Below are 26,860 nucleotides of genomic sequence, written 5' to 3' on the forward strand. Positions count from 1 at the left end.
ATACTACAATGGCGGACTACAGGACTGTGTTTGTGCTGCTCAAGATTTTATCCAGACAAAATTGCTCAATGCTTTCGCCACCTTCATTGTTTGTATTCACCGCTCTGTGGAAGAATGCTTATGTGCGCAGGCGCGTAGTGTTTCTTTACAAAGTGACATCGCCAACTACTGGCCTGGCATGCATAATACAGTGCTTTTAGTCGTTTTCGCGGATCTGTGTGAATGGGGATCGTTTTGACAACGTTGTCGTCTGTACGTGAAACTTTTCAAAAACGCAAAGGAAAAACTTTTCCGTTTTTAGTACATCGTTGTTGTGTAAACATACCCTAAATATCTGTATGCATTTGGTTGACTCATGCACTCAGTAAGTTATCTCTGCTACACTTGACACCTAAACAGTGTAAATATTTGTTTAGTGTTCTTCATACATTCCATATTTGTGTTAAAGGTGAAGTGTCATTTTTTCAGTGATAAAATACTTTATCCTATCCCAGTTTAATACACAGCGACAACTGTAAGCTTGGAAAACCAGTTTTAAAAACAGTCTGCAGTTTTACAGTTGTCTGGTGATGCTAGTGGTGCAGAAATTACTTTTCTTTAAGATGTTTATGTTGTTATGGATACAGTCATGTTCATTTAAAAAAAAACATGTGGTTAGGAACCTGATTCTCATAGACCCTGTTTACACCTGGTATTAAAATGCATCTCCTGTGACCACTTGTGATCGGATTTGGAGGTGAGGGTGGGACTCTGTTTCATGATGACATACATCAGTCACTATGTCAGTGTGTTAATGCATGACAATAAAGCACAACAAAGTCAGAAAAAACAAAGAAAGCACGAAAAAATGGCATGCTATTTCTCCCAGATTCAACTGAAATGTAATCTATTTCCAGCAGAAATTTCGAAATTTATTTGAGTTGATTACCTGTATTAACCTGAGCTTTTCATAAGTGTTTGTGCTTCTCATAAGTGTCCGTGCATGTTGATTTTAGACACACTGAAGAACATCCGTGAAGTTCTCATGCTTGTGTATGTATCCGCTTTTTTTATTTTTCTGATTTGCTGCCGGGATGCATACAGGATTATTGTTTATACCTCAAATGTGATGCGTTCAAATGCGTTTTGGACCACATTCGTATGTGGTTTTTGTGATCCGATTGAAAAACGTTTTAGACCTTGTTTAGACTTGTATTTAGCGCTGACCACATGTGATCACCAAAAACACATCTTAATACCAGGTGTAAAAGGGTCATAGATGTCCAAATAGATCCTCCATACAAACTTTAATGTTTTCTCCAACTTGGGGCCTTTTCAGTAAGCTAAATGCTGTCTCACCCACAAGACTTGTGAGGTCTCATCCTCTGGCAGGATCAATACGGATTGGTCTGCACGTCTATTTATTCTTTCCTCATTGCTATTTTTACTTTAGAGAGTTAATGCCAAAGGGAAAAGATAAAGATAGTCAGTCTAATTTAAGCTCTGATTAATATTTATTTGAATTGAGGCTAGAGGAGCTGAGTACCATTATAATGTTCACAGCAATGAAACGTGATTAAGTTGTGGAAGTGTGCATGTTCAAAGTGTTGAGATTTAGTGTTTATTGGGAATTATCTGATTAATTTGCTTTAATTGAAAGGCTTTGATGTTATCAGCTGTTCTCTACTGAATTATTAAGAGTTAAGGAATTCACTGATCTGATAATGTTCTTTGTTATCAGACCTGTCCTGGCCTAGAATGCTGGACTGAAAATCAGCTGAAATCGGTGACTAATTTTTATATTTATTTTTTGTGATCTGATTCATGAAGCGAAAAAGACGAGTCATTTTCTGTTGCTGTAGAGTGTAAAGCTGGAACATCTGTTGCTAGGTGATCTAGGCTTATTTTCTGTAGATGAGTCAAATACTACTGTATGTATGAATCCTCGGAAGTTGATGTTCTGCGCTGTGGCAAACGATACTCCATCTAAAACTCTTTTAAATATTATGCATGCTGTTTTTATGACCTTATATTATTTTAGAGACTGGAATAATTGTTCTTTTAAAAAAATGATTTACAGTATCACACGTCAGGACCATTTACAATACCAATGATAAAAATGGTGAATGTATTCACTACATACATTAATCAAGGTAAGAGGTTTTTTATTTAAGAAGGTCCATGGATACAATGTGCATCAACTACCCATATGCATCAAATGTAGTTGCTCAAAAGTAAAGCAAAAGTACAATTAAAAATAAGAACAGATGGATTCCTAGAAGGAAGTGCTAGCCTCCTTAATTGCATGCTAAGCAACGTTACCCCAACCATTGTTGTCAATAATTCCTCATATGCAGTCATTACCTGTCACAAGGCTAGACAAAACAAATGTAATTAATGGTGAGTGTGTCAACTTGTGAAACATCTGTGAAGGCAACACCTTGAAAATATCAGTTGAGTAATTTAACTTCACCTCACGCTGTGTGAATATATGTGTTAATGGAGACATATGTGTTGGACTGAGGTTGGCTAATGTGCTAAAGCTAGCAGCGACACATCGTGTAAGTTTGAAAAGTCACTTCCGTCAGCTGAAAAAAATGCATTAGTGTTCCATTTGAGGTGATACTACACTTTAAAAACTCATATAGTGTAAGTGCACAAGTTTGAGACACAGCTACAGTGTTGTTTTGTCCACCGTAGACCAAATATCCGTTCCCTTTAAATATAACCATTTAATTTATAATTTGTATATATTTCTATTTTTACAACTTTGTTACCATGACGATGTAATGTCAACAAACCCTAAAACCTTAAAATGACTGAAAGAAATATGATTTAAACAACTTTACAGCTCAAATTATACACAAGTTTTAACAGAAACATTTATGCAAGTGTTTGTATAAAATTATAAGCTTCACATTTCTGTGTTTAAATCCTCCAAAAATTGTCCCCATTCACTTTCATTGTAAGTGCCTCACTGTAACCTCGATTTTTGCTTTTTTAAAGAAAAGGAGGAACAAGTCGAAATGTATTTATTTATTTATTTATTTATTGTGGTAATCAACATTATGCCACAAATGCTGTCGATTAAGCTTAACCTGTATTGAACCTGGAACATTCCTTTAATCAGCATACCATGTAATTAATTTGATTAAAATATTTAACCGATTAACAGCCCTAACTATTTTATTTAGAAGTTAATGTCTTACTATGGTATTTTCATCCAATTCTTAAAACATTCAAACCAAAAACTTTAACAGAAGCACATTTCAAAAAGATTGTTATTGCTACCACTTCTTTTTTCCTCATTAAAAAGATTTACTGCTAAAGAAATTAATCATAATTTTGAAAAATATGTATAAAATCATGACCACTTACATGGTATGAAGACTCCAGTCAAATCAGTAACCTTATAAAGCTGTTTTATTCTACATGGAGAGGGTCCCCTCATGGGGGCGGCCATGTTAGAATCACATGACCAGCCGAGTACTACTTACTTAATTCAGTAACCACCCTGATTTTTGATTTACACTCATGGTTTAAATTAATCATGGCTGACTGTGAATAGTGAATTCCTACAATGGAATCGTTAACCGAAAACCGTTGCGTTTGAATGATGCTGCATCCACACCATAGATGTGAGTGTAAGTCTAAGACCAAGACAACGTAAATAAGACTTACTGAGTGCACCTTTAAATTCATCCAAACCACTGGGGCTGTAGTTTTAAAATCTTCTTTTTCCAGAATAATTCAAACTCCAGATAAAAGTTTCCAAAGTGATGCACTTAAATTGAAGGTTCGTTTTGTAAGAGAACAAAGTTTAAATAAGATTTGGTGTTGGAAGTTGTGTGACCTTTGCCTTAAGTGATCAAAGCAATGATGATTTCAGTACGTTGCCCAACTTCTATGATGTCTGTTATATGCTAATTTCTCTCAATTAGCAGCAGACTAGAAAGTGTCAGGTATCACTTTTTGGGTTACACTTGGTCTGGCTGCATATTACACTTGTGCAGCAACAACCAGTCAAATCTTTCACCATGAAAGGATATATGAAAGGTTAAAGAAGGTAGATTCTGACTTTGAAAGCTCTCAGAAAAATAAGATGTCAGGTTCCCCTTTGCAAGTCTTGAGAGGATTCTTTCAAGTAGAGAGTGTGCAGTCCCAGAGGACAAACGTCAAGCATCTTAACTCCTTGTTTCTGTAAAAAGTTGCAAATATAAAAAAAATAGGATTTTGAAATGCTTTCAAAATTCCAGCTCCTGGTTAAATATTTATAGCTGTCTCGGTGCTCTGCGTCCTCCATATTAGCTTGCAATACTTGCTATTTATAATCTCTCCCAAGACTTTTTACCCTGAATGTTTCAATTGTGGAGTGAGCATTTTGCCTTTGTTTTTTCTGCTAAGCAAGTTATTGGCAGGTCAGTGCTGATGATATTTTTAGGGCAATCATATCTATTTAAAGTGGGTGAGCTCACTTAAAGACTCCATGAAATGGTTCGACAAGTTCAGTTTTTCCTGTCCAGAGGTGGGTAGAGTAGCCAAAAACTGTATTCAAGTAAAAGCACAATTACTTTAAAAAAATAAAAAAAGTAGAAGTAAAAGTACTAACATAAATAATTACTTGAAAAGTATCCAGTGAAAAGAGTACTCAAGTAGTGAGTAACTCGTTACTTTCACAAATGACATAATGGATGTTAACTCCCATATATTCCATTACATAATACACATTTAATATGTATTACAGAATTATTATTATTATTAATGGAAATTCTGTCTCTGTCTGTGATAATGTGATAGGGTGGGTGAGAAACAGATCACGTTCACATTCTTCTTGTGTTTTTGGTGATTCACATTCTTCTCTGCATTTCGCCCCCTGCTGTGCTGGGAGAAGAATTTCTAGCAAAAAATTTCTCACCCACACCTATCATATCACTTCTGAAGATATAGTTTTAACTACTGGAGTCATATGGATTATTTGTTCACTCACTGCTGAGATATAGTCCACTAACTGCCATTCACTATTTAGTAAATAGTGAATGAGTGAACGAGTGAACGATTTCGGACATAGACACTCTCTTTGCCATGCGATCGCTTTGTGCCCGCACATCTCTCACGCACGCGCCTCGCGCCCCCCGCTGTGCATCCGCGAGTTGACAGTTACAGTGGGCACGATTGGGATGAAGATCGTTGAATAAAAGGCTAGAATTTGGGTCTGTTCTTCACAGAAAGCAGTCTGAAGATTTTGATTATAGCTAAGAAATGTATAGATTATATGTGTATGTATAATCATACAATCTAACCCATACGTAAATCTGTAATGAAAGTACATACTTTTTTTTTTTTTTTTATCATCGGAGCAATTTAAAGGGATAGTTCACCCAAAAATGAAAATTCTCTCATCATTTACTCACCCTCATGCCATCCCAGATGTGTATGACTTTCTTTCTTCTGCTGAACACAAATTAAGATTTTTAGAAGAATATCTCAGCTCTGCAGGTCCTCACAATGCAAGTGATTGGGTACCAACATTTTGAAGCTCCAAAAGCGCCTAAAGACAGCATAAAAGTAATCCATCTGACACCCCCCAGTGGACTCGATTGTAACTGCAAGATTTGGTGAGAGATTCAGAGGGAAAATAGAGTAATTCAGCGCTGCTCACAGCAGGGAAATGCGGAAAGGAAAATGAATTTGCGATATTCGAGTAGTGTTTTTAATTCTCGAGTAGTTGGTGCAGAACGTGTACTCTATTACTCGATTACATGTGCACATCCCTACTTGAATTATCTTTATTTGTTGCATTTCTGAGCAAATATAGATAGTATGTGATTAATTAATTGCCATGTCACATAATTAATTATTTTAACATTTTTAATCGATTGATTCCCCTAGAAATTAATAGACAAAGCAACACTTTTCTTGAAGGGAATTTCAATCACATCAGTTTAGTCATTGAGTCAGTGAGACCAGCTGGTCAAGTCACAGTTGGTATTGTAGGTCAGTGCTTCTAGCTTCCATCAGGGTGTATGTCAGAGCAGTGGGTAACATCTCAAATGAATTGGCCTCAGATAGTAGACACTAAGCTTTCCATTTTACCTGTGCTGTACACACAGTCACTCGCCCTTACCCTAAAAATAACATACTAACACTCCACCCAACTTATCTCTTCCAATCATGCATTTCTTATTAGCCTGGGACATGAAGCACCATCATATGAATCAGCTGACTGCAAATCAGCAAAGTCAACTCCACCTCTTTCTGGGTCACACTTTGACTGCACAAACAAGCCACTCCACTTTAAATTGAACTACCATCCAGCCTTACTTCAGATTACATACACATCACTAGCACAGTCTAACCCATTGTAAAGCACAGTAGAGGACTGCAGATAAGCAGGCAGAGTCTCTCACTATGCTGCTGAGGCTAACAGTAATGTGACTCTTGATGTTCTGACAGTACTGAGGTAAATCGATTCACTCTTTATTGATCCTTTCCGGTCTTTCACATTATAGGTAAAGCTTCACTGTGTAAACCAACCCTGCTTTCCTCCCCTCATTTAAAGGGGTCATGACATAAGGAATACAATTTTCCTTGATCTTTTGACATATAAGAGGTCATTGTACTATAAAAACACACTGTAAGTTTCAGAACTCAAAACTTCCTCCTCACTGCAAAAAGAGCATTTGTTGAAACCAAGCTGCCAGAACAACTTGTTGTCTACTTCCTCCACATTGTGATGTCACACTGTGGTAGACATTTGCATCAGCAACCTCCACAACAACACATCAGTGCATAGAACCCCTATTCTGAAAAAGTTGTGACAGTATGAAAAATGCTAATAAAAACAAAAAGGATTGATTTGTAAATTATATTCACCCTTTGCTGTATTGAAAGCACTACAACTAAACATGATATGATGCATTACCTTGTGAATTTCATTGTTTTTTTTTTTTAATATATACAGTAATTTCAAATCAGATGATTGCAACTGATAACAAGGCAATGTGAAACAGGAGATGTTAGACAGGTGAGGCAATCGTGTCATAGTATATAAGGAGCCTCCAAAAACAGCCTAGTCCTTCAAGAGCAAGGATCATTTGAGACTTGTCAATTTGCCAACAGATGCTTCAGCAAATAATCCAGCACTTTGAGAACAATGTTCCCCAAAGTCAAATTGGAAGGATTTTGGGCATTTCACCCTCTACAGTGCACAATATAGTTAAAAGATTCAAGGAATCTTGTCAAATCTCTGTGCGTAAAGGGTAAGACGAAAACCACTTCTGAATGTGCAAGAACCTTGCGTGCGGAAATCGCTACCCTTCTGCGCAAGGGTGCGATAGAGCCTGTTCCTCCAGCCGAGATGAAGAAAGGGTTCTACAGCCCTTACTTCATCGTACCGAAGAAAGGCGGTGGGTTGCGACCAATCCTGGACCTGTGAATACTGAACCGGGCTATGCACAGACCAAGATTCTGATGCAAAAACGCACTCTAATGAGCGTCCGGCATCAAGATTGGTTTGGGGCGGTAGACATGATGGACACATACTGCCATGTCTTGATCTTACCTCAACACAGACTCTTCCTGCGGTTTGGCTTCGAAGGCCAGGCGTACCAGTACAAGGTCCTCCCCTTCGGCCTGTCCTTGTCCCATCGCATCTTCACAAAGGTCGCAGAGGCAGCCCTTGCCCTGCTAAGGGAAGTGGGTGTCTGCATCCTCAACTATCTCGACGACTGTCTAATCCTAGCTCACTCTTGAGAGTTGCTGTGCGCACACAGGGACCTTGTGCTCTGGCACCTCAGCCGACTGGGGCTTCGGGTCAACTGGGAAAAGAGCAAGCTCTCCCCAGTTCAGAGCATCTCTTTTCTCGGTTTGGAGTTGGATTCAGTCTCGATGACAGCGCGCCTCACGAACGAGCACACGTAGTCATGCTGAACTGTCTGAAGGCGTACAGACGGAGGACAGCGGTTCCACTGAAACTTTTTCAGAGGCTCCTGGGGCATATGGCATCCTCAGCGGCAGCCACACTGCTCGGGTTGATGCATATGAGACCGCTTCAGCACTGGCTTCAGACTCGAGTCCCGAGATGGGCACGGCACCGCGGGACACATCGCGTGGCCATCACGCCGATCTGTCGCCGCCTCTTCAGTCCTTGGAAAGACCTTGCATTTCTATGGGAAGGGGTTCCCCTAGAGCAGGTCTCCAGGCACGTCGTGATTACAAAAGACGCCTCCAAGATGGGCTGGGGTGCCGTATGCAACGGGCACACAGCCGCCGGCTCCTGGACTGGCCCGCGGCTGCGTTGGCACATCAACTGCCTAGAGTTGTTGGCGGTACTACTCGCCCTGCGTAGGTTCCGGCTGTTGATCCAGGGCAAGCACATGTTGGTCTGGACGGACAACACAGCGACGGTAGCATACATCAACCGTCAAGGCGGTCTACGCTCCTGTTGCATGTCACAACTCGCCCGCCGTCTCCTCCTCTGGAGTCAGCAGCACCTCAAGTCGCTACGAGCCACTCACATCCCGGGCGACCTCAACACCGCAGCGGATGTGCTGTCACGTCAGGTTATCCTCAGGGGAGAGTGGAGACTCCACCCTCAGGTGGTCTTGGAGTCGATTCGGTTGAGCACAGTGAGACCTGTTTGCTTCTCGGAAATCCTCCCAATGCCGCTTTGGTACGCCCTGACCGAGGCACCCCTCGGTATAGATGCGCTGGCACACAGCTGGCCCCCTGAACTACACAAATATGCATTTCCCCCAGTGAGCCTACTCAGGGAGGACGAGGAGCAGGTCATCCTAGTAGCAACCTACTGGCCCACCCAGATGTGGTTCTCATGCTCCTTGCGACAGCCCCCCCTGACGAATTCCCCTGAGGAAGGACCTTCTTTCTCAGGGATGGGGCACCATATGGTACCCGTGACAAGACCTCTGGAATCTCCACGTCTAACCCCTGAACAGGACATGGAAGACCTAAGTGGCCTACCATCCGTGGTGGTAGACACGATCACTCAGGCTAGGGCTCCCTCTACAAGGCGCCTGTATGCCTTGAAGTGGTGTCTGTTCGCTAAGTGGTGTTCTTCCCGAAGCGAAGACCTCCAGAGATGCGCAGTCAGATCGGTGCTTTCTTTCCTGCAGGAGAGGCTGGAGGGGCGGCTTTCCCCCTCCACCTTGAAGGTGTATGTAGCCGCTATTTCGGCTCATCATGATGCAGTAGATGGTAAGTACTTGGGGAAGCACAACTTGATCATCAGGTTCCTGAGAGGCGCTAGGACATTGAATCCCTCCAGACCGCGCCTCGTCCCCTCGTGGGATCTCTCTGTAGTCCTTCGGGTTCTACAGGGAGCTCCCTTTGAGCCCTTGGAGTCAGCTGAGCTTAAGGCACTCTCTTTGAAGACTGCCCTCCTGACTGCGCTCACTTCCATCAAAAGGGTAGGGGACCTGCAGGCGTTCTCTGTCAGCGAATCATGCCTGGAGTTCGGTCCGGGTTACTCTTACGTGATCCTGAGACTCCGACCGGGCTATGTGCCCAAGGTTCCCAAGACCCCTTTTAGGGATCAGGTGGAGAACCTGCAAGCACTGCCCCAGGAGGAGGCAGACCCAGCCTTGGCATTGCTGTGTCCGGTGCGAGCTTTACGCATTTATTTGGATCGCACGCAGAGCCTTAGAAGCTCTGAGCATCTCTTTGTCTGCTTTGGTGGACAGCGGAAAGGAAGCACTGTCTCCAAACAAAGGATCGCCCACTGGGTCATTGACGCCATCGCGATGGCATATCAGGCTCAGGACATGCCACCCCCTGCGGGGTTATGAGCCCACTCTAACAGGAGTGTGGCGGCCTCCTGGGCCCTGGCCAGTGGCGCCTCTTTGGAAGACATCTGCAGAGCAGCGGGCTGGGCAACACCCACCACCTTTGTGAGGTTCTACAATCTCCGGGATGAGCCGGTCTCGTCCTGTGTATTGGCAGGCACGAGCAGGTAAGTTCCGGGACAGCTGGCCGGGTGTACCGCTTGCGCATAGTGCCTTTCCCCTCCCTTAAGGTGAAGACGTGTGCTCTTGACTCCCAGTCATGTTCGCAGACTGTGATCCCTGGATGACTTTCCTCCTTAGCCCTCTGGCAGTTGAGTTTGCGGAGAAACTCGCTGCCTGCCCAGTACTTGCGCTAATGAGACCCTGTACTGAGGTAGGTTCTCCACATATGCTGGTACTCCACATGTCAGCAAACTGCGTCTTCCTTGGGCAGAGGCCCCTCTGCCCCCAGTCTCCATGCTCTGTAGAAGCTCCTCCCCCATTCGGGTAGGACCTACCATGGGACCTCTCCACATGACATACTTCCGACAAGACTCAGTAAGACCATGTGACATATTCCACTCAAAATACCCCCCCCCCCCATTTTTGGGTGGGGTGTGGTCTCCATGGTGTCTTCCCCTTGGGAGGGACACCCCCCGATGCAGACACTTATGGCTCCCAGTCAGTTAACAAATTCCACTCTTTTTTGGGAGAAAAGAGAGGGAAAGAGGCCTCGGCTGGGCTAGCCTGTCCCTATAGTTGGGCAGTCGACTTGTTCCTGATAGACCGTTCGACACTCATAAGAGCGTTGGGGGAGGTTATGTGACGGTCTGGTGTGCTGGCTACGAGGCACACAGCGGTCTGCCCATCACACACCACCAGTTCACGTAACACAGTTCAGATAGTTGTGACGTTTTGTATAGGGACACCTAGTGTCACTACATCGACACAACTTTGAGTGAGTGACAGATAGGGAACATCCTGCTTACTTTCGTAAACCTCCGTTCCATGATGGAGGGAACGAGACATTGTGTCCCTCTTGCCACAACGCTGAACTACCCTGGGACCTGGTCTCGGCTCCTCAGCACAAAATCTGAATGAGTGGTTGCATACCAGCTCCTTTTATACCTGTATGTCTGGGGGAATGGCATGCAAATTCCACTCGCCAATTCTCACTGGCCTTTTTAAAAAAAAGCAGAGGTGTTTGGGGCTCCCAAGAGTGACCCCTAGTGTCACTACATCGACACAACGTCTCGTTCCCTCCATCAGGGAACGGAGGTTACGAAAGTAACCAGGACGTTCTCTGGGCCAAAGAAGAAAAGGACCATCCAAGCTGTTATCAGCATCAGGTCCAAAAGCCAGTGTCTGTATGGGCCAGGGGTGTGTCAGTGCCCATAGCATGGGTAAATCGCACATCTGTGAGGGCACATGAATGCAGACAGATATGTAAAAATTTTGGAGCAGCATATACTGCCTTCCAGCACCATCTTTCCAGGGGCATCCCGGAATTTTCAGCAGGACAACTTCAGACCACAAACTGGCCGAATAAGCAGAGAGTGCAGGTGCTTGATTGGCCAGCCTACAGCTTTGACCATCACCAGATGATAATGTGTGGCGCATTATGTAGTGCACAACATGGCAATGAAGACCCCGTACAACTGTGCAGCTGAAGACCTGCATAATGGATGAATGGGGGAATGTTCCACTTTTTAAACTTAACAAATGTGTCTTCAGTGCCAAAATGCTTAATAAGTGTTATTAGAAGAAATGGTGATGTTTCACAGTGGTAAAAACTCAACTGTCACAACTTTTTTGGAGTGTGTTGCAGTCATCTGATTTGAAATTACTGTACATTTAAAATATATATATATATATATATATATATATATGAAATTCACAAGGTAAAAATTATGTTTAGTTGTAGTGCTTTCAATATAGCAAAGGGTGAATATAATTTACCTTTTTATTTTTATTAGCATTTTTCATACTGTCCTAACTTTTTCGGAATTGGGGTCGTACTTTACCTTATCGTTTCTGTAGTCTGCCGAGTAGAGGTAAAAAGTTCGATGGCAATGAGAGAGCTGAGAGCTAATCATAACAGTGGATGTTTACTGTCAAGTCTTAAAGGAGAAGCAGCACCAGAATCAAGTGTTTCTGACAGAGGGTCTGAATGAGGGTGGAAAATGATCATGTTTTTCATGTTTGTTTGTTTGTGTTTGTTGTTGTTTTTTTGCCAAAAAACTTTACTTATATTAAGTGAACCTCAAGAAACATAAAAAAGCATGCCATGACCCTTTTAAATGGACAGTTCACCCCAAAATGAAAATTATGTTTACTCACCCTCGTGTCGCACAACTTTATTTACTCGTATGACTTTTTATTTTAGAACACAAATGAGAATTTTTTGGTCTTTTCCATACAATGACAGTTCATAGTGACCACATCTGTCAAGTTTTAAAAAGGACAAAAAGCACTTTAAAAAACAAACATACGTGAAAGTATTATAAAAGTAGTCCATATGACTCATGCATGATATTCCAAGGCTTCTGATGCCATACAATAGCTTTGTATGAATGCAATTTAAGTTAAGCATAGGTCTTATTTTATGCTGTAACTTTCAAATCTTATATGGCATCAGGGGTCAGATTTGACTTCAGTGACATTTGGTCATGAGACCAGTGGCACTTTATGAAGTCATTGACTTCCAACCTGATGTGTTGCATTGAAAGACACCATATTTGATTTGAAAGCTACAGCAGAGGGCAGGATTTACAATGAATAACTTAAATTTAGGTCTACTCACCTGATGCTGTCATATGGCTTCAGAACACTTGGAATATAGGGAGTTATTTGTCATTTGTTCCTTTTTGGAACTTGTCAGCCGCGGTCACCGTAAACTGTCATTGTATGATAAAGAGCTGTGTGAAGATTTTTCAAATACCTCTTTTGGTGTTCTTCAGGATTAATAACAGCATGTGAGTTTCGAATGACATGAGGGTGAGTAAATAATGAAAAAAATGTATCCTTTAAACTATCCCTTTACTGTAAAAGCAAGGTTGTTTTACAGTGAAGCATCTCTCTCTTTTTCTGTCTCTCATTTTCTTCATCCCTCAGTGCGCATATCATACCAAAGTGGGGAAAGGATGTTCTGGTCTATATTTAGAGACCAAGGCAAAAAAAAGCATCTTACCCACCTCAAGGCCCAGCATCACCCCAGTACATGTAACACCCCTCCAAACACACTAACACACCCAAATGAAATGCTCTGTCTGTTGTCGATCACCGAGCTTTGATCTTAGTTCTCCCCACATTTTAATTTCCCCATAGTCTCAGTATCTCTGTTTCTTTCTGTCTTTCCATTTTATACTCCCTCTTCCTCACCCTGCTGAGTTAAATGTATAATTTATATCTACTGTAGAGCGCTTGGCCATTAGGCAGCCTGACCAAATGGTTTCAATATTGTGGAGCCTAAGAGAGATGGAGAGAGAGGGAAAGGGTATGAATCGGAGAGGAGGAAGCTCTCCGTGCTTTGCATGCTAAGTTGCTGGTTCTTTTTTGAAGATCTGTGGGCTCTGTTTTGGAACAGACATGAAGGCAGGATGAATTTAGCATTCACTGCAACAGGGGCTCAGTAAACAATGGCAGGGCAATTTGTTCTGCTCAAGTTATCAGTCGTTCTCTCGGTAATGGTATTCAGCAGATGTCATCATGGCTTAGATTCATTTGATGGCCTGTTACGCAATGCTACAGGCTTCTTTTAGGATTGAGAGTTTGTTGACCGTCACCCTATAAATGCGTCTGCATCCCAATAGCATTAATGAAATCAGTCTTTTCCTGCTGTGGTTGTTAAATGTTCTGTTGTAAGCGATCTGCTTGCTATCTGTTTGTTGATTGTTAGCGAACAGACGGGTGCAGAATTTTGAATTATTAACAGCTAAACAGTTGGCCTATGTGATTCTTCATGGTTTTCAAAACATATGTACAATGCACTTCAAGGAGTTGTTCACCCAAAATTTTTAATTCTGTCATCTTGCTTCAGACCTGTTTAACTTTCTTTCTTCCATGGAATATGAAAAGAGAAATTTCGAAGAATGTTGATGCTGCTCTTTTTCATACAATTAATATGAATGGGGGACGAGGCTGTCAGTTTCTAACATTCTGCCTAGCATTCTTTTTTTTTTTTTTCTTTCATGGAAGAACGAAAGTCATATAGGTTTTGAATGATGTGAGGGTGAGTAATTAATGACAGAATTTTCAATTTTTTAGGTGTAATATCCCTTTAATCAGACATTCTTGTAGAGGTAAGTGGGTAGACATACTGTACCATACTATGTTTCCATGCTATGAGGAAGCAGTAGGTTTTATTTTTGGGATTTAATTTGGCTTTCATTTCTTGTAATTTCTAGCAGAACAAGCTTCAGCTGGCTCTTATCTGCTTGGCCTCAATTCACTTCAAATAACATGACAGCCGGATTTGTGCCAGAGTTAGTGTTTTACTCTTTAACACTCTGTAGTTTCTCACAGAGATAGTTCTGTTGTGTAAGAATCAGCTTTTTCCCCCCAGATTGAGTATTAAAAGAAAGGTTAGTTCATCCAAAAATGTACATTTTGTAATAATTTACAACCCACCCTCACATTGTTCCAAACCAATATGACATACCTTCATTTGGGCATCTTCTTTTATGGCAGTTGTAGTTCTCTTTGAGAAATATTAAGGCCTTTGTTGTTTTTATAAGAGTGATGAGACAAGATCTGATGTGCCCTTTATTATTGTTGATTATTCTAATGATTGCACAATGCTTAATATCTAATTTCACTCAGACAAAACTACAGAAAAACTGGAGTCTGTCAAGCACTGGTGCCATACATTTTATCATCTAATGCCACCTACAGGACAAAGGAAAACTTTGGTGTAGAAGAATAAAATAATAATAATAATAATAATAATAACAATAATAATAAAATGGTATCACAGAAAAGCTTAAAGATATAACAGGATGTAAAACATTGGCATGTTTGTCCTCAGATATTCATAAAAATGTTAAAGAGGACAAAAAAATGTATTGCTGGAGATTAATAACTTATTGTTTACTACAGGAAATGCTACAGGTATAACACTGAGAAATAAATTGGTTGGTAATAATCAATAACTCATTAAACAAATTCATACAAACAATTAATTCAATCATACATTTATACACTCATTTCATTTTGTTGTGTTGTCAGGTTGAGCAGTCCAACAGTATATGCATGTAGTTTGGTTCACCTTCTTACACAACGGCACCACCTTGTGGTCATTATTGGTTACTAACCAGTCATACACTTTTTCGTTTCCACAGCTGTCCACTGCAATCTGACCCAGAATGGCATTGACCATCAGGTGTGTGTGGAGGATATGACTTCACACCTGGAGGAAGTGTCTGTTGATCATGGAATGGATGATGACAGTCCGGGGTTTCGGAACCAGAGTCCTGGTTTCCATCAGCGATCTCCACCCCAGCGTTCTGTCTCAGAATCTGAGCTCTCCAGGGTAAGAACAGAACTGGGACTATCACTATTTACTTAAGTGAGCTGTAGTAGAACATGTTACTTCTTATATATGTGATATAGCAGACTGGAAACTTTCCATTAAGCATTTGTACACTGTTGTAGCCTCAGTGGATGTAAAATGAACAGATTATTTAATTTACCAATGACAGATACAAACAATCTATAAACTAGCAATCATCTGCAGTGAAGCACACTGTTGTAACCAAATCCAAAAGTAGCATTGATAAAGTCTAGAGATATTTAACATTGGCTTAAAGGGATAGTTCACCCAAAAATGAAAATTCTCTCATTTACTCACCCTCATGCCATACGTTTATGACTAACTTTCTTCTTCTGAAGATTTTTAAAAGAATATCTCAGCTCTTTATGTCCATTCAGTTGAGTGAATGATGGACTTTTGAAGGTTCAAAAAGCACATAAAGGCAACATAAAAGTAATCCATTCGACTCCAATGGTTAAATCCATGTCTTCAGAAGCTATGTGATAGATGTAGGTGAGAAATGGATCAATATTTAAGTCCACTTTTTTTAGTACTATAAATCTCTGATCTCTGAATCACTTGATTCTACTTTTGTTTTTGGCGATTCGCATTCTTCGTGCATATCGCCACCTACTGGGCAGGGAGGAGACTTTATTGTAAAAAAGGACTTAAATATTGATCTGTTTCTCATCCACATCCATCATATTGCTTCTGAAGATATAGATTTAGCCACTAGAGTAATATGGATTACTTTTGATACCTTTATGTGCATTTTGGACCATCAAAGTTCTGGTCACTGTTCACTTGCATTGAATAGACCTAGAGAGCTGAGATATTTTTTCTAAAAACCTTTGCTTGTGTTGTGTTTAGAAGAAGAAAGAAAGTCATACAAATCTGGGATGGCATGAGGTTGAGTAAATGATGAGAGGATTTTCATTTTTGGGTGAACTATCCCTTTAATCAGGCAAAGCTGAATCAGCTGTTTTTAAACCCCATGAAATAAAAGCTGGATTTTTTTGTGGCTTTTAGTCCATGTCTATTTGCCATCTATATGCCAGTGTACTCCTAAAAGCGAACAAAATTAACTTTAAGCATAAACTGTACATGCATTTAAAATGTACAAGAAACCAGTCAAAAATATTGTTGACTAATCATGCACTAAACAGATTTTTGTTTAATCAGATGCTCTATATATGAATTTGTCCCTCCACCTAATACCACCTGCAACTGACTAGCAATAGCATTATGCTATAATACTCTATCAGTATGTCCTGCCCAAACCGCCTGTTTCAAAAAGCAATGTCAATATAATTGGGTCTTAAATATTCTCGTTGATTTTGCTTCTGTATTTCCTTTCATTGTTCTTATTTCTCAATGTGCAGAAGGTCAATATGATGCAATACTTGCAGTCAATAATTTGTCACATGTTTGTTTGAGACATGTAAACGAGTGATGTGTTTTACAGTCTACACGGAATTGATCATACAGTACATAGGAATTTATCTTTGTCCACCGAAGACTATTATCATCATATGCAACAATAATTTTGTCTGTGCATCTGTGATGTGGCACAATGCATTTTAACTGGCTTTTAGTAAGTTAGATCAGAGAAATAGAATACACATCAAATAATTTAGAATACACTAAAATCGCAACGCACTGCCATCCACAATGGTAAGCTTTTTTCCACAAGATGGCACTCTAATGCACTGGGTCTGATTTTTACACACTGAGTGTTAGTGGATCTGTCTTATTAAACCCCACTGGGATTTACTGCAAATCCTATAGTATAAATTAGAAAATATTGCATATTTGAGAGATTGAGAAGTTGAAAAGTCAACCAAATCTAATTTTCATCAGAGAATAATGTAAAATACATTTATGAAAATGCATTAATTTTAATTAAGACCATATATTTTTCTTCTTCATATTTAATAATAAATCTTGTTTATACTGAACGACCCTTCAAACTAAAAGCTTGAAATGCATCTAAGCTGATTACAGAATTCTGTATTCTGTTGTCATAGATGAAGATCATTTTAGCGCTGTTCATGTCTATTCATTTCTTCAAGTCAACATGCTTTGTTGCTATAGTAACATGAAAATTATTGAACTGTCTAATTATACCAAGGACAGAATGACTGTGACATTGTGTTTGTGCATGTGTATGTGTTATAACTTAAAAGCTCACTTTTCCTCTTCACACATCTCATCCCCTCTCCACTCATCTGTCACTCATCTCTTTTTAATTGGCTGAGATTCCACCTACAAAGGTATTCCCACTTGAAGGAGCCACAGAATTGGTGGCTCCATCCTTCAAACTTCTGGAAGTCTTCCTGTGAAATAGAGCTCACCATCTGCACTCGCTTTCAATGCAGTGTTATATGCCTTTATATATACCTCATCAATCCTTTTGTAAGGCTCTGTCAGCGATCGCGGCTCCGCGGGTCTGCCTTCACACCTCTGTGGCAGGTACCTTGGGTTAATTAGAGCTGTGCTGTTTTTAGTGTGGCTGTGACTATCACCCCACTGGAGGCAGTTTCTACTGACTCAGCGTCTGTTTGTTTGGCTGCGCTATGTCGCTGCTGCTGAATAAGACTGCCATTTAAAGGTACCTCACACTTCGGCTCTCAACAGTCCTGTCACATTGGCCCTTTTTCCAGATACACTGCATTCCAATCATGCCATACGGAAATGGCATTCCAAAGGAAAGATTGTCATTAAGGATAAAGTTCACCCAAAAATGAAAATTATGTCATTATTTACTCACTCTCATGTTGGCCCAAACCTGTATGACTTTCTTCCATGGAACTCAAAAGGGGATAATTTGAATGTACCATTTGCTCTTTTCCAAGCACATGAACAGGGACTGAGACTTTCAAACTTCAAAAAGGACCATTAAAGTATAATAAACGTGGTCTGTATAACTCGTACATTATATTCAAAGTCTTCTGAAGTCATTCGAAAGCTTTGTGGGAGGAACAGACTGAAATTTAGTTCTGAAAATTTAAGACTGATCTTCCTTTCCAGTGAGTTGAACTCGAGATCCAGATCAGTGTGATTCGTGAACAAATCTTTCAGACCAAATCAAGGGATCATTCCAAATAAAATTAATCATTATTCATAAAATAAAGATTTAGATTCATTCATGAATCAGACGTCACTACTTCTTTCATGAACTCCTAAGGAGTGCTGTTGAATAACATCTTAAATTCGGGTTTGTTCCTCACACAAAGCTTTCATTTGGCTGTTCAAACGTGGAATGAATTTACTCTTATGTTCCTTTTTGATGTTTTCTGAAGCTCAGAATCACTAGTCCCCATTCACTGCATTCTTCAAAATGTCTTATTTTGTGTTCCATGGAAGAAAAAAAGAGTGTGAGTAAATGATGAAAATATTTTTAGTTTTGGCTAAACATTACATTTACAAGATGAGGAGTCCATGGAAGAGGAGAATAATTTCCAGTCTGCATTCCACTGAGATTCTGCCCCATTTTGTTTCTTGCTCAGCCAGGAACTGTGAAGCTGTCCAAACCAGTGGCTCTTTGGACCCAGCAGGATGTTTGTAAATGGCTAAAGAAACACTGTCCCAATCAACACCAAGTCTACAGTGACTCCTTCAAGCAGCACGACATCACAGGTAAACACAGACACCCTGTCAGTCTCCTAATGTTCTTGGCCAAGGTCAGATACGCACAGTCCAATGCTCACTCACACACACACATTCCACTTGCATTAAGACATTCATAATGGAACTGGCATTAATTGCTACTGGCTCAGCCAAGATGATTGCATTCTTATGTTTATTAGCTCAGCAGGGGTTCCTGTGCAAATGGGAATGCGTGTTGAGGAAATTGTATGTGTATGTGTGTGTGTTTGTGTGTGTACTTCATATATGACTTTTAATGCATCATGATGGATGACAGTACTTCAATTTTTTTATGTCGTATTGTGCAAGAAGCTTTAAAGAGATTAATTGCTTACATTGTGCACACAACAAATTCCAGTATGCTAACAACTAAAAAATCAATTGGTCATTATTCCCAAGATGACCGTCATATAGACTGTGATATTTCCCCACCCAACCTGCAAGTCAAAATTGCACAAATTTTTCATTCAATATTTCATATAATCTATATTTTTTTTATATATATTATGCACTAACACCTACAATCCAGTTTAACCAAGCGCTAAATGTGCTGAGACAGTGCTGTGCTGTATTTAAATTAAAGCAGATGTTTTTTGCAATTTTTGTCAATGTTAAAATGCTTTCACTTCTCCCAGCTTCAAATGCTGAGACAAAAGTGTAACCACTGTGGCTCTGTGGCACTGTTTCCACCTGGTTTTAAAGGGTCATGACATGCCTTTTTTTATTATCTTAAAGGAATATTACAGGTTAAATACAAGTTAATCTCAATCATCAGCATTTGTGGCATAATATTGATTACCACAAAAACAAAATTTGACTTGTCCTTCAATTTCTTTACAAAAATAAAAAATCTGGGTTACAGTGAGGTACTTGCAATGGAAGTGAATGGGGCGAATCCGTAAACGTTAAAATGCTAACTATTTAAAAAGTATAACCTCAAGACATAAATAATATGCGTGTAAACACGATTATCACATACTAACCTTTTCTGTGAAAAGTTATAACCAATTTTACAACTTCGTTGCCTTGACGATATAATGTCAACAAACCCTAAAACCCTAAATTGACTGTAAAAATGACAATTTAAACAACTTTACAGCTCAAATAATACACAAGTTTTAATGTTAGTGCTTTTATAAAATTATAAGCTTCACATTTCTGTTTAAACCCTCCAAAAATTGGCCCCATTCACTTCCACTGTAAGTGCCTCACTGTAACCTCAATTTTTAATTTTTTTAAAGAAAAGGAGGGATGAGTCGAAATGTGATAATCAATATTATGCCACAAATGCTGTCGATTGAGCTTAACTTGTACTGAACCCTGAATATTCATTTTATAATACATTCCTTGAGGTTAACTTTCTGTATAATATTAGTAAAGTTTTTTGCATAAAAAAAAATATTCCACCCTCATTCTGACCCTCTGTCAGAAATGCTTGTTTTTTGCTGCTGCTTCTTCTTTAAGACTTGTCTGTAAATGGCCACTATTATAATTGGCTCTCTGCTCTTGATTGATCTGCTCGCTCCGGGCAGGGCTATAGAAGTAATAAGGTAAATTACGTGTTAATGTGTTGTTATGGAGGCGGTCAGATGCAAATGTGTTCCACAGTGTGACATCACAATGTGGAGGATGTAGACAATGATTTTATTTTGGCAGCTTGGTTATTTATTTATATATATATATATATATATATATATATATATATATATATATATATATATATATATAATATAATATTATTTCTATTTTTTTTTTTTTTTTTTTTTTGCAGTGAGGAGGAAGTTTTGAGTTCTGAAACTTACAATATTTTTTTATAGTACAATGAACTCTTACATGTGAAAAGATCAAGGAAAATTTAATTCCTCATGTCATGACCCGAGCGGCCCGGCCTGCCCGACACAGCAACATTGACTCAACCAATGCTGCGAGTTTGGGATAGGACTATGTGTTTGTTCGAACAATGGTAGGCAGAAGGTGTATTTGTAAAGCTGTTTGAAAATTATGTGTATTTTTGCAATTCTGTTTGATGATGCTAGTGTCATGGAAATTGCACACTTTTACATGTCTTTACAGTGCTAACATGCCTTCTATTTTATGAAAATTAGTATTATTTAATAGAATACACCTTATTTACAAAACCCAGTGCTATTTATCTGGTGCATTTAATGTTGTGCTTACACTGTCAGTGGAAACTGGTCAAAAGAGATGTTTGTGTACATTTTCTATTGATCATGGCAGCAGTGATTTATCAAATGATGATCAAGTGATGGAGAAGAGCATTACCGGAATATGTGGGAATACTATATATCCAGACACGTTGTGTAGACTAGCATTTTTGACATTTTAAAGAGTTCCTGGATCACTGTGGTGGAGCAATACCGTCCCAGAAAAGTATGCCAGATTGCGGTAGCCTACTGCATTCTTCACAACCAAGCACTCAGAAAAGCTCTTGTGGTGATTTGTCATGATTTGGTCAACTGATCTCGACTGTCATGAGAAATACTGGCTAAAGCAATGTTAGGTCCATTTCAAATTGCTTCAATTTGACTCAAAAGATTTTGAATACATTTAGCATTAGGGGTTTGCGCAGTCCAATTAGCCATAATTTATGCAGAAAATATGCAAGTTCGATTTGACTATCCAGCATTAATTAACAGAAATCTGTTCATAAGCACCAGGCCTTACTAATTAGAGACACCATGCAATTTGCATCCATCTCTGGTCGTATCATGCATAACGTAACACATTTCAGTAGAGTAAACAAAGATGGATCAGTGCCAAATCACAAAACAAAAGAAACTTGCTTAATTAAAGGACTGGAATACACAATAAGCACATTTAATAGGTCACTGTTGTGGCTCCCAAACATTAAATGGTTGATTTCAGGTTCCCATCTTAAAATTAGTTAACTGTTAGTTAATAAAAAAAGTTAAACTGTTGACATTTATGTTTCTTTTTATATTGCTGCAATATGAAAAGATGTTGCTATGGTTATCTCTATGATGACTCGGCTATCACATGTACAGCACAGTATTCCAGCCACATAGAATGATAATTTAAGGGATTCACTCACATTTAAATGTGGTTGTCACTCCCAAAACTGTCCATTTGTGGCCATTATGCAATCTATCTTCTTGATAAATGTTTCAAAACAGTTGAAAAATAAGAATCCTTCACAACTTCAACAGGCATGCAGTAAGAAAAAGAATGTGAGCTGCTATTGATTTTTCATGATATCTTCATCAGATCACATTTTAAAACCCATTCATGCTGAAATTTAGATATTTTTTCAAGGATTCACAAACTCTTTGTCTGAGCTTTATGGACATTTCATCATACCAGGCAGCCTCAAAACGGCCTAGAGAGAGCATAAAATTACTAACTATTAAGTTACAAAATTACTACTAAGTGTTGGTTTGTTTCCATTTGAACCAGAGCGCAGCTAGTTAGACAAACATTTCCTTTTCATCGCTGTGGAGATTCTCCCTCACCACTTCTTACACATCACGCCAATAGCTCAGAGAGTTTGACTTGAATGCAGAGCTGTCATTAAAAATGCATTAAAGCATATTATGGCATAATTAGATATTAGTCCCTAATCTGCAGTAATTACAAAGACTGAGACAGTGAGTGGTTTGTAAAATGAGTTAAGCACATATTTTAGGTGTAATGAGGGGAGAAGGTGCACTCATTCTGTGTTATATACAACTGAGAAGATCAGAGAGAACAAGTCAACCAGAGATCCTTTTTCAAACAGAATGAGACTCTGGACTGGAGTTCGAGTAGACATCAGTCTCATGGGCCATAGCACGGTGGGGTCATGAAAGCACAAAACTATATAACACTTCCAATAATGCCTGTTAACTAACCTGGTATTGAGAGACATACTGTAATGGGTAATTGGACAACATCAAAATGAGATACTCATCTATGCGCTTTAATGAGTATTGTGCCAGTTGTTTGCACATCCTTTGTTGCTGGTTTATTTGAACATCAGGTTTATAAAAAGCTATCATTTGAAACCTGCAAATATTTTGAAATTACATATATATATATATATATATATATATATATATATATATATATATATATATATATATATATATATATATAATATATATATTGTTAATACTTTTAATAATCACCAGAAAGCAAGTGCCCATTGGTGAACAAGGTCTCACGACAATGATGAAGAAACAGGGTTGTGAGCAATTCAGAAATGGTTTTAAAATAACTTTAAAGGGATAGTTCACCTAAAAATGAAAATTCTCTTATCATTTACTCACCCTCATGCCATCCCAGATGTGTATGACTTACTTTCTTCTGCAGAACACAAACAAAGATTTTTAGAAGAATATCTAGGTCTATACAATGCAAGTGAATGGTGAACAGACATTTGAAGTTCCAAAAAGCACATAAAGGCATCATTAAAGTAATCCTTCAATTTGTATAGGGACCCCTAGTTCCCTATCTGTCACTCACTCGACGTTGTGTCGATGTAGTGACACTAGGGGTCACTCTTGGGAGCCCGAGACACCTCTGGTCTTTGATAAAAGGCCAATGAAAATTGGCGAGTGGTATTTGCATGCCACTCCCCCGGATATACGGGTATAAAAGGAGCTGGTATGCAACCACTCATTCAGATTTTCTCTTCGGAGCCGAACGGTCATGCTCACTGAGCTGAATTCTCACAACTTTTCATTCACCTCTGCTGGATCTGACGGTGCATTTCAGTGGCTTCTCCCTCCTCTGCACTGGTGCACTGCAGAGAACACCCCTGGGCACTTCGGCAGAAAAAAGAGAGTATATTTTCCTAAAAGAGCGGCACACACGGAATGTCTTTAAAAAGACGCTTCTTTTTAAAGATGCCTTTACGATTGTGTGTTATTCCTGGTTGCGGTCGTTACCTCTCAACTTCAAACGGTCACGATCGCTGTCTGTCGTGTCTGGGCGCGACCCACACGGAGGCAGCATTCGTGGATGGTTCATGTTCTCATTGCGTGAAAATGACCATGGCAACGTTGTGGTCACGGCTTGCTTTCATGAGAAAACAAGCTACCCCAGCGGCTCCCTGCTTTGGTCCTTCTATCTACGGGTTTGAGGCCAGCGCGGCTAGCACTGGGGGCAATTTGGTGACCCCAATAGGACCGCCTCCGCCGGCTATCCCCCCGCGGACCTCCCATTCCCCAGCATGCTCGTCTGCCCCGATCGGGCTTCCGGATGAGTCCCCCGGCTCGTCTCACGGCGAGTTCGACCTCTTGTTCGGAGCCCGCGAAGCTGATGAGCTCTCGAGCACAGCATCGGAGAACGGGCTTGTCCAGTCGGACGCAGAAGCCTCAGCTGGGTTCCCCCCTTTGGGGACGATTGCCCAGTCACATGCTGATGCAGAGATGATGGACATGCTTTCCTGGGCGGACGCGAGCGTCGGGCTAGAGTGGAACTCTCCGCTCTCCCCTGAACCCTCGCGGCTCGATGATTGGTTCCTGGGCTCGCGGCGCCGCTCGTCGCAGCCGCGCCCCACTCCAGTGCCATTCTTCCTGGAAGTGCACAAGGAGCTGAAAAAATCGTGGGACGAAGGTCACGGCGCGGTCTCTCGGGCAGACGATGTCCACATTAGTGGTACAGGAGCGCCACCTTTGGTTCAACCTGGTCGAGATGGAGGAGGCCGACAAGACACGGTTCCTTGCTGCCCCATCTCCCAGGCTGGCCTATTCGGCAACACCGTCAAGGACTTTGCCCAGCAGTTCTCGATGGTGAAGCAGCAGACGGAGGATATCCGACATATCCTTCCCCGACACGGCTCAAGATCCCACACCCCATCTGCTCATCGCCAAGGGCGTCCCCCTGCGGTGACTGCACCGGCTCCGCCGCAGCCCACCCCTTCGGCCCGGCCCCGGCGTGGAGCCCACCGCAGGAAGCAGATGCCACCCGTCTCACGGCTTGAAATCATGATCACCAAGGAGACTGCTGATGTCAAGATTTATGGTGAAAAAGGAGTTACATTTTGATCTGTTTTAATCAAAACCAATTGGATCGCATCAGATGGCATTGATTAACCCACTGGAGTCTTATGGATTACATCTATGCTTCAAAGGTCTGGTCATCATTCACTTGCATTGTATGGACCTACATGAAACCCTTTACATTTTAATTAAATTCCTGATGGGAGACCCAGTGTCAACAAAACCCACTGCCTTGGAGCTGGTAAGAAGACCACTCCATCCCCCAGTGGAGGGCCGGGTGGAGAATCATGTGTTGCCTTTTCATTTGATTTCGCCGCATGCCCAAGTGACTGCAGTACCCAACAGTTCAGCAAAAGAGCGGATTCCTCCTTCCCTGGGTCAAATACCCGGTGTGCACAGTTGTCACCACGACCACCGTCTGCCTTTTTTCCCTTGCAGGATTGGCGCTCCAGCGGCGGTCTCCCCGCCCCTGCATGCCCAGCTGTGTCACACATCTGCCCCCGATGTGACAGTCTCCAGAGATTGCGAGGACAGGCCTCTTCCTCCCCGTCCCAGGCTGTTCCGGGGGTGGTCACAAGGAGCCAGGTAAGTGCTTCGATGTCCCTAGACTCAGCACGGCCACGACAAGGTGTGGCACCTCGAGCTCCACCCCGCTGCTCCACCCCGCCACTCCGCCCCACCTGCCAGTACATCTGACGGCGTTGTCCCTTTGGTCCCCCTCACGCTGAACTTGGATGCGTGGCTTGCGCTTTCCAATCCGTTGCAATGGCTGGACCGGACCGTCCAAATCGGCTACGCGATTCAGTTCGCCAGGCGTCCACCCAGGTTCAGCGGTATCCACTTCACCTTGGTGAAGGACGAAAATGCTGCTACCTTGCGTGCGGAGATCGCCACCCTCCTACGGAAGGGTGCGATAGAACCTGTCCCTCCGGCCGAGATGAAGAAGGGGTTTTACAGCCCCTACTTCATTGTACCGAAAAAAGGCGGTGGGTTGCGGCCAATCTTGGACCTGCGAGTACTGAACCGGGCTTTACACAGACTCCCGTTGAAGATGCTGATGCAAAAACGCATTCTGGCAAGCGTCCGGCATCAAGATTGGCTCGCGGTGGTAGACCTGAAGGACGCGTACTTTCACGTCTCGATTCTACCTTGACACAGACCCTTCTTGCGGTTTGCATTCGAGGGTCAGGCGTATCAGTACAAGGTCCTCCCTTTCGGCCTGTCTTTGTCCCCTCGCGTCTTCACAAAGGTTGCAGAGGCAGCTCTTGCCCCATTAAGGGAAGTGGGTATTCGCATTCTCAACTATCTCGATGATTGGCCAATCCTAGCTCACTCTCGGGACATGTTGTGTGCACACAGAGGTGCTCTCACACCTCAGCCAATTAAGGCTTCGGGTCAGCTGGGAAAAGAGCAAGCTCCTCCCAGTTCAGAGCATCTCTTTTCTCGGTTTGGAGTTGGGCTTTCTCATTGACAGTGCACCTCACGAACGAGCACACACAGTCGGTGTTGACCTGTTTGAATGCGTTCAAACAGAAAACAGCGGTTCCGCTGAAACTCTTTCAGAGGCTCCTGGGGCAAATGGCATCCTCAGCGGTGGCCACCCCGCTCGGGTTGATGCATATGAGACCACTTCAGCACTGGCTTCAGACTCGATTCCTGAGATGGGCATGGCACTGCGGGACACACCGTGTGGCCATCACGCCGGTCTGTCACTGTCTCTTCAGCCCTTGGACCGACCTCTCGTTTCTATGGGCAGGTTTCCCCCTAGAGCAGGTCTCCAGGCGCATCATGATCACGACAGATGCCTCCAAAACGGGCTGGGGCGCTGTTTGCAATGGGCACGCAGCCACCAGCTTATGGACGGGCCCACGGCTGTGTTGGCACATCAACTGCCTCGAGTTGTCGGCAATTCTGCTTGCCCTGCGGAGGTTCCGGCCATTGATCCAGGGCAAGCACGTGTT

General features: G+C 41.5%; 1 protein-coding gene across 5 annotated transcripts in view; it reads left to right on the forward strand.

The window, feature by feature from the left end:
* The window catches only part of LOC127420640 (sterile alpha motif domain-containing protein 12-like), a 161,612-nt gene that overhangs the window by 9,774 nt on the left and 124,978 nt on the right, over positions 1-26,860 (forward strand). For all 5 annotated transcript variants that reach the window (XM_051663051.1, XM_051663050.1, XM_051663054.1 and 2 more), the window contains exons 2-3: positions 15,098-15,288; positions 18,798-18,927. In XM_051663051.1, the coding sequence (XP_051519011.1) occupies positions 15,098-15,288; positions 18,798-18,927 (321 nt within the window). The remainder of the gene's footprint in view (positions 1-15,097; positions 15,289-18,797; positions 18,928-26,860) is intronic.

The sequence above is a fragment of the Myxocyprinus asiaticus genome, chromosome 30, assembly GCF_019703515.2.
Source record: "Myxocyprinus asiaticus isolate MX2 ecotype Aquarium Trade chromosome 30, UBuf_Myxa_2, whole genome shotgun sequence".
Taxonomy (NCBI): Eukaryota; Metazoa; Chordata; class Actinopteri; order Cypriniformes; family Catostomidae; genus Myxocyprinus; species Myxocyprinus asiaticus.